This window comes from Schistocerca gregaria, chromosome 1, assembly GCF_023897955.1.
Source record: "Schistocerca gregaria isolate iqSchGreg1 chromosome 1, iqSchGreg1.2, whole genome shotgun sequence".
Taxonomy (NCBI): Eukaryota; Metazoa; Arthropoda; class Insecta; order Orthoptera; family Acrididae; genus Schistocerca; species Schistocerca gregaria.
The window spans coordinates 846,824,169-846,845,179 of record NC_064920.1 but is presented as its reverse complement, the minus strand read 5'-3'; the positions used below and the strand labels follow the sequence as shown (position 1 = coordinate 846,845,179).

Genomic DNA, 21,011 nt, shown 5'->3' with positions numbered 1-21,011 from the left:
TCATGCCTCTAATATCAGTATGGGCACTGATAGCCTAGCTGTTGAGTACTCATAATCCACAAACACACACAGGAAGGCTGTGTTGTAAGGATAACTCCCATCTACAAAGGCCAGAAAAGCTGATACCAGGATGCAAGATCCAGATGGCATGGGTTGTGTTACAGCCATTGAACTTGAGCTAACTGTGCTCAGCAGTATGTTTCGTGATTGAGTGGTCAACTCAGTTCTTGGCTACAGTTCAGTTGTGGCCATTCATTATGATGAACAGTTAGTTGGTGGTCATGCCTATATAAAATGCTGTGCAAAAATTGCAGCAGAGCTGGTGTATGACATGACTGCTTTCCCAAGTGGCCCCTCCTCTGATGGAATGGGATAACAATGTGACAGGAGTAGAGTAGGATGTGCTGGGTACGTGAATCAGATAGTTCTTGCACTTAGATCTTTCCCAGGGATGTGACCCCTTTGGCAATGGGCTGGGAGTGGGAGTGGCATAGTGATGTACCAGGATGTTTATAGATTGGTCGTAAATGCGTCCCGAATTTGATGAATCCAATAATCCTTAACAAATCATTGTAGATGGGAACTGTGCTAACACAGAAAGAATCTCCATTCTTGTTGACCATTGCCTCCAGACAGTTGCTCCTAGTCTAGCCTCTGATATAAAGTGTACACACCAACCCACCCTATTACCACCTTGAACCCTACCGACACTGTTGATGCCATCTCCCTATACACCAACACCCCTCTTTCATACGGCCTGGCTTCTGTTAAATATTACCTTTCTCATCATCCTTCTGACTCCAAACCAACTATCTCATTCCTTAGACATCAACCAGTTACATCCTCATGCACAACCATTTCTCCTTTGTGAGAAAGGTATGTAAACAAATTGGTGGTATGACCATGGGAAGCCACATGACACCCTGCTGTGACAATCTGTTTATGGGCCATCAAGAAAAAGCCTTCCTAACCTCCAAAACCCTTTGTCTGGTTCAGATTCATTGGTGATATTTTCGTGTCTGGACACAGAGCCATACTCCCTGTCCTCATGCCTTCACAGCCTCAAACCTTCTCTCACATCTCTTTCAACTGGTCCTCTTCAGTGTGCCACATTCCTGGTCATCGACTTCCACTTCTCTGATACCTCTATCCATATTAAGCCCATTAACCACCAAGAGTACATGCATTTTGACATCTGTCACTGCTTCCACACTAAAAAATATCACCCATTCTTCCTGGTCACCTGTGGAAATGGTTGCCCAGTATGCTGAAGGTATCACAAAAGCCCTCACAGACAGGCATTACCCCCCAAACCTAGCCTGCAATAAGATTTCCTATCCTCACTATGCAGATGGGAGTTATTCTTGCAACAGATTCTCCACTCCTGAAATCCTTCTGGCCTCAATCTTTGCTAACACACTGCAACCAAACCCTCTACTTAACAGCCTCCCCATCTTCTTTCCTATCACCCCTTCCCATTCCCCACCTCCATGTCATCACCACCACGTACCACACAAATAACTGACTTCAATGCCCGTGCACCTGCTGCCCCCTCCCCTCACACACACACACACACACACACACACACACACACACCTATCCTGCACACCAGCTGCATTCCTCGAGCTACCACCTACCTCTCCCCCCACCCCTTTTCCTTCTACCCACCCTGTGCACCTGCCAAACTACAGTCCCAGCACTATGTTTTCAGTCAGGACAATGTAGCTCCTTTTGTGTGTGTGTGTGTGTGTGTGTGTGTGTGTGTGTGTGTGTGTGTGTCAAATGATTTGTCTGAAGGCTATCAGAATTATCTTTCATTGTGTACCTTCTAACTAATTAATGGAAAATCTCATATAAAGATGTGAAACAATTACTAACAAAGAGATAGAGGGGCTGGCCAGTACTTACCTCAGCTCAGTACAGCCGATAGAAACACAAAAACAACCGAAAATTTAAGTTCCTAGCTTTCGGAATAAATGTTCCTTCATCAGGGACGAGAGAGGGGAAAGAAAGGGAAGAAGGGAAAGTGAATTTAGTTACTCACAACCCGGGTTATGAAGCAACAGGGAAAGGAAAACAGGGAGGGTAGCAAGGATGGAGGCATGGTTGTCAGAGGGAAGCCAAAGATATCCTTGCTACCCTCCCTATTTTCCTTTCCCTGTTGCTTCATAACCCGGGTTGTGAGTAACTAAATTCACTTTCCCTTCTTCCCTTTCTTTCCCCTCTCTCGTCCCTGATGAAGGAACATTTATTCCGAAAGCTAGGAACTTAAATTTTCGGTTGCTTTTTGTGTTTCTATCAGCTGTACTGAGCTGAGGTAAGTACTGGCCAGCCCCTCTATCTTTTTGTTAGTAATTGTGTACCTTCTATAGCTCAGCGCTTTTACTGTTCAGTGAATGGTCTCCTTTAGTCCTAAGTTATTTATATTCTGCCAGAACATTCATTACCTTGTCAATATTAATATGATTAGTTCTAAGTTCACTGTTTGAATCCATAGTTTCCACCTCCCCATTCATAATCCAAATCCAAGAGTTAACTAAAAATGTCTCTGAGCATTATGGGACTTAACATCTAAGGTCATCAGTCCCTAAAGAGTTAACTGCAGTATCAGCAATTCTATGTGTATTTTGATCTGTTACTCCCCCGCCCATCTCTCCCCCGCCCATCTCTCCCCCGCCCATCTCTCCCCCGCCCATCTCTCTCCCGCCCATCACCCCCTGCGGGTTCGGGGGTAAGAATAGGCCCGCGGTATTCCTGCCTGTCGTAAGAGGCGGCTAAAAGGAGTCTCAAACGTTTCGGCGTTATGTGATGGTCCCCTCTTGGGTTTGACCTCCAATTTTCAAAATTTTCGTTGTTAGTGCATGCCATTAGGGGGAGGACGTCTTACGTGGTGTTTTTCTATTGGTCCGTCGTGCACCACCATCTTGCATGCTATCTATTGTCGTGTGGCGGGATTTACACCCCATGTCTCCTGGGTTGCCTCCTCATGTTGTGCGCAATCCCCTTCTTAGCGCCCACGACAACTGTGGACCCTTTCAACACCTAAAATCCAGCATTGTAGCCAGTCCTTTGTGGTGGGGTCGTCATGTACCCTCTTGGTGGTAGCCCCCTGACCACGCAGGGATCGCACTACAGATGCCAGAGCTGTTTCCTCCCCATGCATGCCAAGGAGTATGTGCCCATCTTGTCTGGGGCACGGGGACTCCGGGCAATGGGATATCGGCCAGGTACCCGTTGCTTTGGCTGGGTGGCGCCACCCTTGGGGAGAGCCCTCGTTCGGAGTAGGTGGCATCTGGGCGGATGTGGCGCAAGGAAGCGCAATAAATCTCACCAAGCTGGTGGTCGCACTGCCACCAGCGTCTCTAAGCAAGGCAGAATTGAATTTGATGCTGCACAATATGACCCTCAGTCGTTCCCCTCATTGGCTGCGCCGTGGGAGGGACGCAGATCTAGTGCCAAGCCGGAGCCTTATGTACCACAATACTTTGTCTGCAGCAGGACTGATGGTGACTCCTTTCTTCCGACAAAGCCTCTGTTTTTTGTGGAACACCTTGGGGATAAGTTTGGGGAAGTGGCGGGGTTGTCTAAAATGAGGAATGGGTCCATCCTCCTCAAGACGTCCTTCCCAGCCCAGTCATGGGCGTTGCTATTGCGTGATAAGCTGGGAGACGTCCCTGTTACCGTCACTCCCCACAGTAGCTTAAATATGGTCCAGGAGATTATTTACCATCACGACCTCTTGTTACAATCCAACGACGAGCTGAGAGCTGACTTGGAACGACGTGGTGTGCATTTTGTCCGTCGTGTACACAGAGGACCCAAGACTAACAGGGTGGCCACCGGTGCCTTTACCTTGGCCTCCGAGGGTGCTGTATTGCCTGAGAAGGTCAAGGTAATGGTTTACCGTTGTGACGTCAAGCCATACGTCCCTCCCCCGATGCGGTGCTTCCAGTGCTGGAAGTTTGGACATATGTCCTCCCGTTGCCCATCCAGCGCCACATGTCGAGATTGCGGACGCCCCTCTCATCCCGATTCTCCATGTGCGCCTCCGCCAGTCTGTGTCAACTGTGGGGAACACCACTCTCAATGCTCGCCGGACTGCCCCATTCTTCGTAAGGAGCGGAAGATAATGGAATTTAAGACCCTGGACCGGCTTACTTATCGCGAGGCAAAACTGAAATTCGAAAGGTTGTATCCTGTCCCACTTCGAACATACTATGCTGCAGCCACGTTATCGCCGCCCTCGCGGGCGGCAGTTGTCGCATCATCTGTGCCGCCTTCAGTGGGCCATCGGGGCCGTACATCTCTGTCTGCCCCCCTCGTGTCCGGGGGCAAGCCTTCCTCTGTTGCCCCCTAAGCAGTTGGGGGCAAACCCTCCTCTGTCACTCCCCCAGCACATGCTTTGGGAGTGACATCTGCTCAAAAACCAGGGGGCTCGATCCCTCCCCCTCCTTCTCCGCCGGCGTTGCCTCTGCCGGTTCCTCTCTCTCGCGGAAGGGGTCCCTCGGGGCCCTCCCTTCTTCCGTTTCTTCTCCTACCCAGCCGGATGTCAGCCAGTGGCTGAAGGTTCCGCCACCTGCTGGTCGTAGGGCTTCTGCGTCGTCGTCAGCCTCCGACGCTCCTTCAGAGAAACTCCCAGCCCTCTAAGCCAAAGGACAGATGCGAGAAGAAGGAACGAAACGTGTCCAAGAAGAAGGACGTTCCGGCGGTTTCAGTACCGCCTTCTGTACATAGTTCTGGCTCTGGGGATGAGGTGGAGATCCTCGCCTCTGCCACAGATCTCGCCCTCACAGAACCCTCAGGGGCCTCTCCTATGGACGCAGCTGACTCTCGCCCGGTGGCGGCCGTTGGCTCTGAGGCGCCGTCTGCCTCTTAGTCGCCTTCACGCCCTCCCAGTCCCTTCCTGCTTCCATTCTCCAGTGGAATTGCGGCGGTTATTTCCGCCACCTGCCTGAGCTCCGGATGCTTCTGAGTGTTTCCCCTGTTCTCTGCATTGCTCTTCAGGAAACTTGGTTTCCAGCAATGCGGACCCCTGCCCTTTGCACTTATCGGGGATACTATAAGAACCGCGCTGCCTGTCAACGAGCTTCAGGTGGAGTTTGCCTCTTTGTTCACCACTCTGTCCGTAGCTCGCCAGTACCCCTTCTGACGCCTTTAGAGGCAGTCGCTGTCAGGATTGAGCTCTCGCCGGCTATTACTGTTTGCTCTGTTTACGTTCCTCCGCATGGGCAGCTCCCCCGACATGTCTTGGCTGCGCTGCTGGCTCAACTCCCGCCGCCATTGCTGCTTCTGGACGATTTCAATGCCCACAACCCTCTATGGGGTGGGACTGTCTCTGATGACCGCGGTCGTGCCGTGGAGCATGTGTTGGCTTAGCTCGACCTTAGCCTCTTGAACACCGGTGCTCCCACGCATTTCAGTGTGGCCCATGGCTCGTTCTCGGCCATCGATCTCTCTCTTTGCAGCCCCGGACTTGTCCCATCCCTCCACTGGAGAGTGCATCCTGACCTGTGTGGTAGTGACCATTTTCCCATCTATTTGTCACTGCCCCAATGTCATTCTTCTGGGCGCCTGCCCCGCTGGGCTCTCAACAGGGCAGACTGGCCGGCTTTTACTTCCACTGCCACCATTGCTTCTCTCCCACAGGGTGACATTGACGAGGTGGTCCGTGTCTTGACCACGTCAATTATTTCTGCGGCCGAGGCTGCCATCCCCCGCTCTTCTGGACTCCCTCGGAGGAAGGCTGTCCCCTGGTGGTCGCCGGAGATTGCTGAGGCTATTCGCGACCGTAGGCGGGCTCTCCAGCGTCATAGGTGGCACCCGTCTCTGGAGACCCTCATCGCCTTTAAGAAGCTCCGTGCCTTGGCCCGTCGTCTTATTGCACGGCGTAAGCAGGAGTGCTGGGAGAGGAATGTTTCATCCTTGGGCTCCCGTGTCTCCCCGTCGCTCGTGTGGTCCCGCATCCGGCGGATTTATGGATACCAGACCCCTATGGGTGTCCCTGGAATCTCCCTGGACGGCGCTGTCTGCACTGACGCTGCCGCCATTGCTGACCGCCTTGCCGCGCACTTTGCTATGAGCTCTGCGACTGCAACTTATCCTCCTGCCTTTCACTCTCTAAAGGAGCACGCCGAGCGGACGCCGTTATCATTCAACACACGTTGTTCTGAAAAATACAATGCTCCTTTCAGCGAGAGAGAATTCCTCGCTGCCCTCGCCGATTGCCCTGATACGGCACCAGGACCGGACTGCATCCATGCGCAGATGCTGAAGCATCTCTCCAGGGACTGCCAGAGACACATCCTCACCATCTTTAACCGCATTTGGAGTGAGGGCGTGTTCCCGTCGCAATGGCAAGAGGGTGTTATTGTCCCCATCTTGAAGCCCGGTGCGGACCCTCTGGCGGTGGACAGCTTTCGTCCCATTACCCTCACCGACGTTTTGTGCAAATTGCTCGAACATATGGTGGGGCGGCGTTTGTGTTGGGTCCTTGAGTCGCGCGGTCTCCTCGCTCCATCCCAGGGTGGCTTCGGTCAGGGCCGGTCTGCTGCGGACAATTTGGTGCGGCTGGAATCTGCTATCCGTACGGCCTTTGCCCGCCGTCAGCATCTTGTTTCTGTATTTTTTGATCTGCGGAAGGCGTATGACACAACATGGAGGCATCACATCCTTGCGCCGCTCTTTCCGGGTGCAAGTCGGTGCCGCCTCTAGCTCATCTTATCTACAGGAAAATAGGGTCCCGCAGGGCTCGGTGTTGAGCGTTTCCTTATTTCTAGTGGCCATTAATGGTCTGGCTGCAGCCATGGGGTCGTCGGAGTCTCCTTCTTTGTATGCCGACGACTTCTGCATCTCATTTAGCTCAACGACTACAGGAGTCGCCGAACGCAGACTGCAAGCAGTCGTTCGCAAGGCGGCATCATGTGCTCTGACTCATGGATTTCAGTTCTCTGCAGCCAAGACTCGAGTTATGCACTTCTGCAGGCATTGGACGGTCCACCCTCATCCGGAACTTTACCTCGACAGTCACCTACTTGAAGTGGTGGACACCAGCCGCTTCTTAGGACTCGTCTTTGATGCCCAGCTCACATGAGTTCCTCATATTACTCAGCTGAAGCAAAAGTGCTGGCGGCACCTCAACGACCTCCGCTGCCTGAGCCACGCGTCTTGGGGTGCAGATCGCTGCAGGCTGTTGCGATTGTACAGAGCCCTTGTGCAGTCCAAGCTTGATTATGGGAGCCTGGCCTATGGGTCTGCATCACCCTCATTGTTGACGTTGTTGGACCCCATACACCACTGTGAGGTTCGGCTTGCAACTGGCACTTTCCGTACGAGCCCCGTGGATAGTCTACTGGTGGAGGCCGGGGTTCCCCCACTGCGGATTCGCCGCCACCGGCTGCTCGCCGACTATGCTGTCCACGTGCATTGCTCACCGGGCCATCCCAATCATCGCCTGCTTTTCCCTGCCAGGGTCCTCCCTCTGCCCGACCGGCGAAGTAGGTCTGGGCTTTCCATTGCTGTCCACGTCCAGTCCCTGCTGTTGGAAGTGGGGTCGTTCCCTCTTCTGCCACCCTTCCGGGTCCGTGCACCCACGCCTCCCTGGTGTATGCCCCGGCCGTCCGTCCGCCTGGACTTGGCACGGGAACCCAAGGACTCGGTTCCGCATGTGGCCCTCCGTTGCAGTTTTCTTGCGCTCCTCGCCTCATTTTCAGGCTGTGAGCCTGTCTACACTGATGGTTCCCTGGTGGATGGTCGTTCTGCCTACGCTTTTGCTCACGCTGCCCATGTTGAACAGCGCTCCTTGCCGGCTGGATGCAGTATTTTTACTGCAGAGCTGGTGGTCATATTGCGCGCTCTTGAGCATATGCGTTCCTGCTCAGGTACGTCCATCGTCATCTGCAGTGACTCCCTGAGCAGCCTCCAGGCTATCGACCGCTGCTATACGTCTTCTCCTCTGGTATCCTTTATTCAGGAGTCTGTTTTTGCCATTACCCGCTCTGGTCGTTCGATGGTCTTTGTTTGGACGCCAGGTCACGTTGGCATCCCGGGGAACGAATGTGCCGACAGGCTGGCCAAAGGGGCGATCAACGCCCCCACTTTGGAGATCGGCCTCCTGGCTCGTGGTCTGCAGCTGGCGTTGCGCCGTAAGGTGCTTTGGATGTGGCATGACGACTGGCGTAGCCTGACTTCGCCGAATAAACTGCGGGCTGTTAAGGAGACGACCGATGTGTGGCAGTCCTCCCTGCGGGCTTCTCGCAGGGACTCTGTCATCCTGTGTCGGCTCCGCATCGGCCATACCTACCTGACGCACGGACATCTTTTGCTTCAGAAGGATCCCCCCCCCTGTGTCAGTGTGGGTCCCGGTTGACGGTCGCCCACATTTTGTTGGAGTGTCCCCGACTGCGCACCCTCCAGCAGTCTTTTAATCTCCCGGGCACGTTGCCTTTGGTTTTAAGCGACGATGCCTCCATGGCTGACGACGTTTTAAATTTTATCCGTGGTAGTCCTTTTTATGGTTCCATTTAGGGGGGTCCTGCCCCTTTCCCTTTCTGTGTCTCTTGTCCTTGAGTCTCTCATTGTTTGCAGATTTCAGCGTGTATTCGGATGGTTGACTCTTTCCCTTTTTTTGTTCTCATGGTCAGTCAACCAGTCTCCGGCCCTCTTCTTTTCTTCCGTTTCTTTCTGTCTGGTGTTCGTCTGTACTCTTCTTGTCTCTAGCGTTCACTGCCACATTGGTGTTCTTTCAGTGACTGGGGGGAGGGGTGTCTCCTCCCCCCTTGGGGTTTTACCTGCTCCGTAAATTTTCGTCTCGCCTGTTTTTGGAATGGGGGACTGATGACCTTAGCTGTTTAGTCCCCCTTAAACATCCCAACAACCACCACCATCCCCCGCCCATCTCTCCCCTGCCCCCCCCCCCCACAGCATTTAACCTCATACACCTGTTTGCTTAGCCATAGTTTGTAAATATGTATTTTCTCACTTGTAGTGCTTAATAAAATATTGGTAACAGTTAGTGCACATTTCTATTTTGTATAGTGTAGATTATAACATTAAATTTGTAAGAAATTGTTGCTATCATATTTCTTCAGTAAATTGCATGACACATGTATGTCTCAAATTTTCAAATGTGTGCTGTGTTTCTCTGAACTGCAGTTTATGGAATAACTACAGTTTGTGAAATATTATGCTAAAGTGACTCACTAAATGCTGGTGTAAACAAATTATTATATTAAAGTATTCTGCATATTTTATCCTTATTATTATTATTATTATTATTATTATTATTATTATTATTAAAATCATAGCTAATAGTGGTGATGACAGCATGCTTTATTTGGGGGAGGAGGAGGGAGTCAGTATGAAAGTGTGACACTCCCACCCTCATCTCCTCCCAGAAATGAACTGTGCATCTGCACCTGGTTACTTCTACATCTGTTGATGTCTTTCCATCCAAGATAACTTGTAGCTTTATCTGTACCAAGAAATCCTCAATACAATCACAAATTTCGTTTGCTACCATATGTGAGTCTACTTTTGTTAATAAGCATTGGTGTGATACTGAATAAATGCGTTTTTAATGTCTGGCAATACTTTGTCTACTTATTTGACATGATCCACAACTTCCAGTATGCTGTCACTATATAAATAGTGCGATGACTAAACAGAGCATGAAGCACTCTCTCTTTCAGCTCCTAATAGTATTAGTATTAAACTTGGAATTTTCTTTCTAAAAACCCTTTTCCACCCCATAAATACTTGTCATGAAGTTCATGTTCTCATTTAATGTTTATATTTGTTGGCAATACCCAAATATCAAGTAGTTTTGTTCATATAGTATTATTATGTGGTGCATACAACTGCCACTCTGTGAACCCCACCCTGATGATCTTTCACAACATCCATCAATAAAGAATCACTGCCAAAAAGTTGAATCCACAATGTGCATCAAATACACAGTTAGAAACCTAATATCAGTCACCACAAGTACTGACTATTCACCTTCACCTTCACCAAAGATTTAAATTTGAATCTAGTGGAGATACTCAACAACTTTTGCAAAATTTTCTGTGGTAATATTTAGAGCACCATTGACTTAAAACGCTTAAATTATCAGTGGCATTAATAATCTCATTACTATAAGGCATTGAAAATGAAATGTCACTCAACAGTTGAGGTGACAAGCTGTAAACGGAAAACTATAGGTTTCAGTTTCTCGTAGTCCCCTTTTCATAGTACTAAAATGACAAAAAAAAAAGAGTTGTACACATTTCCACAAAAGAGTTTTAAAGCACTAAATTTTCTGAATCTATGTATGAGCTTTTCTCATTCCAGCATCATAAAAGTAATCTGCCCACTCCATGACGCCCAAAAAAATTTAATTAAGAGCAGGCAAGATTATAAAATTGCCCTTTTTATGTAACTGATTTTGGAAGTTTTAAAGTGGTTTGTGCCTCAAAAACTGTATGTAAGGAGTAGTATTCTAAATTTATTGTATCTCAAATTATTGAAAGATGTCCACATTGTGCTTGTAATGTATATGACTGTGATACCTAAATGGTAAGGAAATTTCATACTATGTGTGTGCAAAGTATATCTTTTTATAAAATTAATATAAGTATGGATATCATCTTTTTGATTCAGTGATCCAGAATTAGATTCTTGTGTGATTAAATCAGAGGTATACAAGAAGTCATGTAACTAGAAAATATTCATAATATTTTATTCATATTGCAATATTGTTAGGTATATATTGAAAATTAAAATTCTGAAATATAAAGAAAGTCAGAGTGAATGATTATATTGTTACATATAAATGAAAGTAAGGACATATTAAAAACAAAGATTCTAAGACTTACCAAGCGGGAAAGTGCCGGTAGACAGGCACAATAAAATAACACACACACAAAATTTCGAGCTTTCGCAACCGGCGGCTGCTTCGTCAGGAAAGAGGGAAGGAAAAGGAAAGATGAAAGGATGTTGGTTTTGAGGGAGAGGGTAAGGAGTCATTCCAATCCCGGGAGCGGAAAGACTTACCTTAGGGGGAAGAAAGGATAGGTATATACTCGCGCACACATACATATCCATCCATACATACACAGACACAAGCAGACATATTCATTAATACTCCCTTGAAGTGGAACAAAAGTGAATACATTTTTAAAAAACCACTTATTGATCCTTAATAATGTCTGCAATACTTAGCTTGATTTCAAATTTTCACATTTATGAACTTTTTGCATTATTTTCATGCTTGCTGTTTTTTTAATTTTTCATAGTGTAACTTTCGCTGAACAAAATGTTGAAAATTTTTTGTGGTTGTTTAGGTAAAGCGTATCCTAGCACCAGTATATGACTAGGTAAATGTGGGCCCCCAGGGAGCTCACCACTCTTTCATGAGTTCGTGCTTGGCCACCATGGGCCCCCAGCCTTTGCAGGATTTTTCCCTTCTGTGCTGCATGTCTGTCCTCCTCCTGTTCTTTTTCCCCTTCCAGGGGAAACATGTCTGGGATATTTGGTTTGGAATGTGTTTTGAATTTTTGGTATCTGACATCAGAACAGTCCCCACACTGCTTTTTTTCTTTCTTTCCTCCTTCCTTCCTTCATTCTCCATCTACTATCCATCTTCTGCTTTGGCATTTGATGTTCCTCTTTGTTTCTCCTCCTTCCCTGTGTGCTCCTGAAGGCCAACCTATACGTCTGCTGCATAACAGGTGACTGGGTAATGCATAATTCCCAGCCCTGGATTGACAGGTAGGATCTGCACCTATCTCCTGGTACAGGCCAGACCCAGGAAGGGTCAATGGCCTGGGCTGTTACCTTCCCAAATTGCCAATTGGTCCCTCTTGTCAGGAGCTTGGTAGGTGTGACCTGAGGTGTAAACAGTCACCTAAGGCAGTTGAGCCCCCCCTTTGAGCCCCCCCCCCCCGCCCCACCCCCCCCCTCCCTGTTGGAGAGAGTGCACCATCGGAGACGCAGGCAATCGTATTGGATTTTGTCCCATTGAGCTAATCACCATTTCAGTTTACATCTACTAAAAGTAAACGGAATGAGGCTAAAGATTCAAATACTCTCACAGCTGCATCTCAGTTCCCCATAGTATCACGAACTGAAGGAGTTCAGTCCTTTGCTATGGTTAATCCATTTATGATTCAGAGAAGTGTTGCTGCAATTGCCAATCGTATGAAATCCTGCTCTCATTTATGTAATGGCAGTTTGCTTTTGGAGACAAATTGTGATTCTCAAGCCCAACAACTGCTTGCAGTTTCACTCCTTCACAACTATCCCATATGTGTTGAGGTACGTCGAATGCTGAATTAATCATGTGGTGTTATTTACACTAAGCTGCTCGAAGGCCTGACTGAGGGAGAAATCCAAACTTACCTCTGAGATTGGGCATCACTGCAGTCCAACGGGTAATGAAAAAGGTTGATGCAATCTTAGTGCCTACACACACTCTTTTTCTCATATTTGATCAAATAGTGCTTCCATCAAAAATCAAAGCAGGCTATGAAGTCATCACAGTCTGACCGAACATTTCAAACTCAATGTGTTGCTACCAGTGTCAGCATTACAACCACACTTGACTGTCCTGTCGAAACAAGGCCAAATGTGTTACTTGTGGTAGGGATGGTCATGAAGACGGTTGCCTGCCTGCCTCCTCCTCCTCCTCCTCCTCCTCCTCCTACCCGCTGTATCAGTTGCAGTGGCGAAACATGCAACCTCAGCCTGAGGATGTCTGGTGTATCTTGATGAGCTGGCTACCCAGGAGATCCAAGTGAAGGAAAAAGTGCCTTGCCCTGTCACTAGCAAGTTGCTGGCTAGTCACTGCATTTTACCATCTGGCACTTACAGTGCTGTCTTGTTATACTTTGCTTCACAAAGGACACAGAGACGCAGACTTGCGACCTCAAATTCAGCACCATTGTTGTAAAATCACCCAGTGTCACAGTAGCATCCCCATCTCCTCTTCCTCCAGGTGTGCAACAAGCCACCACGTCTTCACCTCTGTCAGGTCAGTGGAATCACCTGCTACTTAACAGGCAGGCTGGAAAGAACAGAAGGAATACTTCCATGAAGACTTTTTATGTCTCCCAGCCAACAAACATCTGAATCTTCCTCTGCCAACTGGAAAAGCTCCAAGAAATCAAACAAAGGCAAACAGTGTTCTCCTTTGCTGGTTCAGTAATCCTCTTCAAAGGTGTCACCACGTTCTACTCTTACCCAGCCAAACTCTCTTTCACCAGTGTGCACAGCAAACTGTTTTTCTGCCCTGGAATGCGCAGGCCAGCCCAGTGAGAATCCCAGTGCATCTCATGGAATAGGATTCTCCAACCTCTGTGCCCTGTAACAGTGAGTTGAAGGCTGGCACTCGGCAGCTGCTGAGGTGAAAACCTTTCATTTTTTTCCCCTCCTCCCTTTTTCCCCACAAGGAGGAATTCGGCTGCTCTTGGAATTACAGCGTCCACTTGTTTTCTGTCTCGAGGAAACAAAATTGCGTTCTCGTGACTGCTTTGACCACTTGCATTTCTTTCTAGTCCGCCTTGACTTTCCCCCAAGAATGACATTCTATCTCATGGGGGAGGCATGTTACTCATCCTAGATGTCATATTCAAACCACCCCATCAAACAACTGGCTGCATCCTGTTGCAATGTGCATTTTCCTTCCTCGGTTCACCGTTTCTCTTTGTAGCGTCTACATCCCTCCATCATTCGGTGTCACTTGGGATGACTTCCTCCAGCTTATTGGTCAACTCCCTAACCACTTTCTGTTGCTTGGTGACTAATGCACACCATCTCCTTTGGGGCTCTTCCAGAACCAGGCTGAGAGGTACCCTCTTGGCTGCCCATCTCAATCAACTCATCCTCATCTGCCTTAAAACTGGAGCACCCTTGTTCCTTTCAGACTCCACACACACCTATTCCCATTTGGACGTCTCATTCTGCACTGCCCAGCTTGCCTGTTGTCTTGAGTGGTCCGTTTTCTGTGACACGTACTCAGTTGACCATTTTCCTTCCGTTTGCTGACTCTTACCCCACCCATGAGTAAACACAACTGGCAGCTTTCTGAGGCTGACTGGAGGCTTCACTGCCCCCTACGGCCTTCGCTGAACAACATTTCCCCAGTTATGATGACCAGATGGAATACCTTATAAACATTATCCTTACCACTGCAGAATGTTCCATTTCTCATACTTCATCTTTACAGTGCCATGTCCCAGTCACTTGGTAGACTGATATGTGCCGCAATGCAGTTTGAGTGCAGAGATGTGCTCTCTGCATTTTTAATGATCATCCTATGATGGCGAGCTGTATTTGTTATAAACAGTTGCAGGCACTGTGTTGTCACATTCTTCAGGACTCCAAAAAACCCTAGCTGGACTTGCTTTACTAGTTCTTTTAACAGTTCCATTCCCTTTTCTGTGGGGTGGGCCAATGTCCAGTGGCTCACTGGGACCAAGGTCCATTTCCCAGTTTCCAGCGTCACCATAGCAGATGATGTCATTGTGTACCCTACAGCCATCTCCAACACCTTAGGTTGCTATTTTGCGGAGATTTCGAGCTCCACCCTCTATCACCCTGCCTTCCTCCATTGGAAATTAGTGAAGGAGGCTCGGTTAATACCCTTCTCCTCTCAGGATTCTGAATGCTACAATACCACCTTTACTACGAGGGAGCTAGTTCATGCTCTCACTTCACCATGCACTTCTGCCCCAAGGTTGGACAATGTTCATATTCAGATGTTGCTGCACCTTTGTCTAATGGGCAAGTAATTTCTCCTTCATACGTATAATTGCATCTCAGCTGAGGACATGTTTCCCAGACACTAGCATGACGGCGCTGTCATGCCCATACCTACGACTGGTAAGGGCACTCACCTTCCTTTTAGCTACCATCTCGCGTTCTCTTATTAGCTGTGTTTGCAATACGATGGAATGTATGACTCAAGCCCAGGTGGTATGGTGGCTCGAGTCTCGCAATTTACTAACCATTGCACAAAGTGGATTCCGAGTGCACTGTTCTGTGGTTGACCATCTCGTCACTGTGTCAACCAATGTCACAAACAGTTTTCTGCTGAAATACCAGACTGTGGCTCTGTTTTTTTTTTTTGAGAAAGTCTACGACACGTGCTGGAGGACTGGTGTCCTCTGTACTCTTTACATGTGGGGCTTCTGAGGCTGCCTGCCTTGGTTTCCTTCAGGAATTTTTAAAAGACATGATTTTCAAAGTCCCTGTGGGTTCTGCCTAATTGGACATGTGTACAGGAAAATGAGATGCTTTAGGGCTCCGTCCTGAGTGTTATCCTCTGTGCTCTATCCATTAACCCTGTTACGGCCTGTCTGCCACCGGGCATATCTGGCTCCCTAGTCATCGACAATTTTGTGATCTATTGCAATTCAGCGTGGACTTGTCTCCTTGAGCAGTGTCTTCAGCAATGTCTTGATCGTCTTTACTCATGGAGCGTTGACGGTGGCTTTCGCTTTTCCACTGACAAAACTGTTCATATGAATTTCTGCCGGTGCACTAGGTTTCTTCCACTGTCTTTACATCTTGCAGCCTGTTGCTCTTCTGTTCACTGAAACTATGAAATTCCTTGGGCTCGTGCTTGACAGGAAACGTTCTTGGTCCTCCCACATGTCTTACCTGGTTGTCCGCTGTACCTAGTCCCCCTGTTTCCTACGTGTCCTAAGTGGTACTTCCTGGGGAGCGGATCGGACCATCCTCTTCCATTTGTACCGATTCCTGGTCCATTCAAAACTAGACTATGGGTATTTCATTTATGTATCTCCATGTCCATCCATCTTATGCCGTCTAAATACAATCCACCATTGTGGAATCCATTTGGTCACTGGTGCCTTTTCCACTAGCCTGGTTGAGATTCTCTATGCAAGAGCAGCCAAACTACTGCTGTCATACCAGCATGATGTTCTAATGAGCAGATACGCATGCTATTTGTCTGCCATGTCCAGCCACCCATCCTATGCCTCCTTCTTCGATGAGCCCTTTAACTGCCAGTATCGGGTGCATCCCTCTTCTCTTTTACCTCCTGGAGTTCTCTTTCAGCTATTGCCTCACCAGTGTAACTTCAAACTCCATGCCACTTTCCTGATGGGTGTGAACCCTTCACCACCTTGGCTTCGTGCAGTGGCCCATGTTCACCTTCCTAAGGAAACTACTCCAGATTCGATCTATTGCTGTAAGTTTCTTGAACTTTGCACAGAACCTAGCGATAGTACCTTTGTGTACACTTGGACTTACTGTGGCGTCAAGTGTGCCTTTGCCATTGGCACCAACATTTTTTCTGAATCGGCTTCCTGAACACAGCTCAGTATTTACAGCAGACCTCTTTGTTCTGTATCAGGGCATGCAGTATATTTGGCGACATAGGCTTTTCAATTGTGTCATTCTCTGACACCCCAGTGCCCCCCAGACCTCTGTGTGCTGTACACTGTCTATACCTTAGAGCAACGGGTCCAAGAAAGCTTCCACTTGCTCACTCTTGAAGGAGCCACCGTGATATTTATGTGGGTTCCTGGTCACATTAGTTGGACGGCAAACGAGGCTGCTGCCATGTCTGCAGTCCTCCTATCTCAACCTGCAAGTTCTCCCATGCCTTCCGATGATCTGTGTTGCCATCTGTCAGTAGGTGGTGTCACTTTTGCGTCACCACTGGTCTTCTCTTTATGGGAAAAGCTCTGGGGAATTAAATCTCCCCCGGTGGCTTGGCCATCTTCTCTCAGTCCTCTCGCCACAAGATCATTTTAGCTAAGTTGCATATTGTACACTGTCATTTTAGTCATCAAAATGTAAGTGGTGGTCTCCCTCTACTTTGTGCTCATTGTCATCAACCTTTGACACTTCACCATTTTCTGACCAAATGCCCTTTTTTTAACCATTTACATTCTAATGTATGTTTGCCATCTGAATTATTGACTGTCATCCATGTTTTACTTTTTATACATCTTAGCAATATGGCGAAGGACATGTAATTGTTAATTCTGCACCTCTGTTGTCTCTACAGCATATTTTATGGACCTTTCTCCAAGAGGAATTCCTTGGTCTTAGCTATATTTCCTCCCATCGATTGGGCATAATGTGTAATTGTTTTTAACTCCTGTTCTGACGTGGGCATGTATGGCCTTAGTTGTTTTTGCGACCTAAAACAAACCAAAACAAAAACAGATAAATGTGGGGAATTTCCCAAAACGTAGCCTCAGGTAGGCTGGCAAAACTGGCATTTAAAAGCTTAGGACTGAACCAAGGCATCTCTTCAGTCTCTCACATTATTGTGCAACCATATCAACTGGACTCGCATCAGTCAGACTGCAGATTTTATAGCTCTGTGACTACATATGCTACTGTGTGACACACAGTAGAATTTGAGAAATTCCAAAATTCTGGATGGACATCTCTTTGACTTTAAAATTTTATACTTTCTTCTTCTCTTCTAGTACAGAAAATAGTAATTTAGGATATGTTTACAATATAGCATGGCTTTGTTCTTCAGAGTCCACTGTAGCAGTGTGCCACATGAAGCTGAACGTATAATTAGCAAGCCACCAAATTCTTCTCTGTTCACAGGTAAACAGTGAATTACCGTCTGTTGTGCAGGAGTGGGAATGGGAACTCTTACAGATACTGGGGACAGTCGATGGGCACCTATATTGTTACTATGTTTATGTTATGCTGGGAATCAGAGTTGGAATATGCTTGCCATGGATGTTGGACTGGTCCTTTAGTGGAGTTTGATAAGGATTGTACCAGGAAACTACAGATGAAAGATTGAGGACACTGTTTGGCATGTTTCTGTTAAGATTTGCATCCATTGTGAATGCAAAACAGCACTGAACCTGCTGCTGCATCAGTGAATTGGCACAGTTTCCTGTGAACAGTGTGACAATCAAAAGTTAAATATGGTAGTAATTTCCCATCCTGTTTGGCAGTGTTAAATCTCCAGCTTTGTAAAGATTTGCATTCAGTGTGAATGTAGAACAGCACTGAGCCTGCTGCTGCATCAATGAATTGGCATAATTTCCCATGAACATCATGAGAACCAAATTATATATACATTAGTGGTTTCTCATCTTGCTTGGCAGTGTTAAGTCTGCAGTTTAGTAAGTCACAGAGAATCATTGCTAGAAATTAGTGAGAATTCCATAATGAATAAAAAGCCTGTACCCAGATTCCAGGAGGGGCAGTTGCCTCCCCTGGATCCCTCTCTCCTCCTTGCAGATGCCTGTGGCCTTTCTCATTTACTTTATCAATGCCATTCAACCGCATCACCTGCAAAAGTGCTTGTACCTAGATATTCAGCAGCAACTTGAACCAATGAGAGTTACAAGGGACAAAATCTGGACTGTGTAATAGATGCACCGGACTTTACAACAGTTCCTGTGTGGGAGATGCAATTTGTGGATGGGAAGTAAATAAGTTCCTTTTGGTAATATTCAACACCAGTGTACATACTCTGCAAACCACTGTGAAGGAATGGCAGAGGATACATAATGTGGTACCACATGTTAAGATTTCTTCTCATTCCAAACATGCATGGAGTGTGGGGATGAATGACTGCTTTTAAGCTTCTGTGTGTGGGTTAATTAGTCTAACCTTGTCTTCGTGGTCCTTATGGGGGTGATACATAGGGGGCTGAAAAATATCTCTGGATTCTTTATTTAATACTAGCTCTTGAAACTTTTGTAAGTGGGTGTTCACTAGATAATTTTCAAGGGTCTCCCAATGCAGGGTTTTCAACATTTCCATGGTGCTGTTCAGTGAATCAAATAAACTCCTGACAATTCATGTTGCCCTTCATAGCATGATTCATTGTCATTATGTTCTTGTTTTGTATTGTGTGCCATTTCATTGACTGTTGTCAAATGTGTAGTGAGATCAATATTATCCATCACAAATCAGTATTGAAAATTGTCTCCATGTCATGAGACAGCTCAAAATTTGAAGGGGGAATCCACCAATTTTGAACTCACTTTTTTAGTGCGACAATGGTGTCTGGTGACTTTGGAAGTATGTGCAGTTCAGTAGTGAATCATTGATGCCCACTCAATGAATAATGTTTCTTCCATTTGTATTGGACTTAAAATTTTGCCTTCTGAAAACCTTCACTTTGAGGGGTGTTCAGCAAGTAATGCAACACATTTTTCTTTCTCAGACAATTTTGGTTGAAAATATGTGCAATTTGGTTGTGGGACACATGGAATATTCCTACTTTGACCCCTATAGTTTCATGAAGTTCTGGTATGTGGCTGCACTATATGTAACCTTGAAAATGGTATCTGTAACAGAGGTGTGTTCCGAGCAGAGAGCTGTCACTGAATTTCTTTTGGAAAAAAAACCCAGAGAATTTCAGATATTCATATGTGCTTGCAGAATGTCTATGGACGCCTGGCAGTGAACAAAACCATGGAGTATTGTTGGGCAAGACGTTAGTCATTATCGCAACGAGGTCACACAAACCTGTTCGATATCCCACGTGCTGGTTGGCCCCACACAGCTGTGGCTCATGCAGTGTCAGAAATTGAAGAATGATTTCAGTGTGTTCATTACCACAAAAATGAAAAGAAATTTCTCCTCCTTCATGACAATGCAAGTCCTCACACAAGTCTCCACAGCTGAGAGGAGCTCACAAAACTTCATGGGGCTGTTCTTCCTCATCCACCCTACAAACTGGGTATTGCACCCTCCTTGTATGGCCCCATGAAGGCAGCGCTCCACAGGAAGTAGTATGTGGATGATGGGGAGGTGATGGATGCAACCAACATTGACCAGTAGAGTGGTACCATGCAGGGCACACAGGCCCTCCCAGTAAGGTGGCATAAGGCCATTTCATTGAATGGAGGTTATTTTGAAAATTAGAGTTTTGTAGCTGAAGGAGTGGGGAATAGTATGATGCGATTGAACAACCCTCATGGAATTTTACATTTTAAAAATACCATTGCTGAAAACAGAAAACCAGTTTGATTTTTAATTTTCATATTTAGATTATCAACTGTGATGTATTCACTCATCATGCTAGTGTTACTTTGATGTCAAGAAAGTTTAATTTATTTTTGTTTCATTTCACAGTGTATTTGGAGCTCTAATGTTCAGTTTTGGCTCTGTTCTGATGTGGGCAGTAATGAGGAGCATTCTGCCGGAGAACAGTATTATTGCTACAACCTGTGGCATATCGTCAGCACTTGGATTAGTAAAAGCTGGAACAAATTATTTGGAGTTTGTTGACTCACAGGTGAAAAACTGAGTTTTTCTTATGAAAGTACCCTTTGTATGTTATGAATTTTCGGAGTACAATTAGATAATTTAGCTTCAATGTAAAGGAGTCACCAATTTCATTATGTGTTACCATATAATATTTACTGTTATGTAAATTTAAAAGTGCCAAGCATTTTTCCCAGATACAAATTCTTAACTGTAGTCACTTTGATCAATGACTGCACCCTTATTACAAATGTATTTCTTATTAAAGAGGCATGCTGATTACACCTCAGAAAGCAACAGGATATTTTTCTGTGTATATTTCCTTTGTGTATTTTGTTGTGCTTTCCAATTTTTAAATATTGAGGAATGTTGTTTCTGGCAGTCACCCTCATATTTTTGTTTGTTGAAACTGGTTTGTAACAACCTTTAAAAAAAAAAAAAAAATACATCGTTGAATATGTTATATACCCAGGAAGGATATCTCCATTTTGAATATGTATTTTGTAAGTGTACAACCACTATTAGCCTGAAATAAATGAAATAAAATGTTTTGATGTGTATTTGGAGTAGCTTCTCTTAGTGAAAAAAAAGGTACTACAATGAACTACTTTACTGAAAAATCAAAGATATCTCACAAAGAATCTGCCTTTCACAGTAGCTTGAGACATACTCTGTCATATGACTCTAGGAAATAACATGTACTCTACATAAACAAAAATTAGTTGCCACATGTATGAAAGATCATCACCTGAGAATGGCTTGACCAATTATGGCAAGGTTTGTATGAAAGAAAATTTTTGGAA

General features: G+C 46.3%; 1 protein-coding gene across 1 annotated transcript in view; it reads left to right on the top strand.

Annotated features, from left to right (window-relative positions):
* The window catches only part of LOC126272623 (uncharacterized), a 30,288-nt gene extending 9,520 nt beyond the window's left edge, over nucleotides 1-20,768 (top strand). Inside the window, exon 3 of the mRNA XM_049975585.1 lies at nucleotides 20,077-20,768. Coding sequence (XP_049831542.1) covers nucleotides 20,077-20,251 — 175 coding nt within the window. The 3' untranslated portion in view covers nucleotides 20,252-20,768. The remainder of the gene's footprint in view (nucleotides 1-20,076) is intronic.
* The last annotated feature ends 243 nt before the right edge of the window (nucleotides 20,769-21,011 follow it).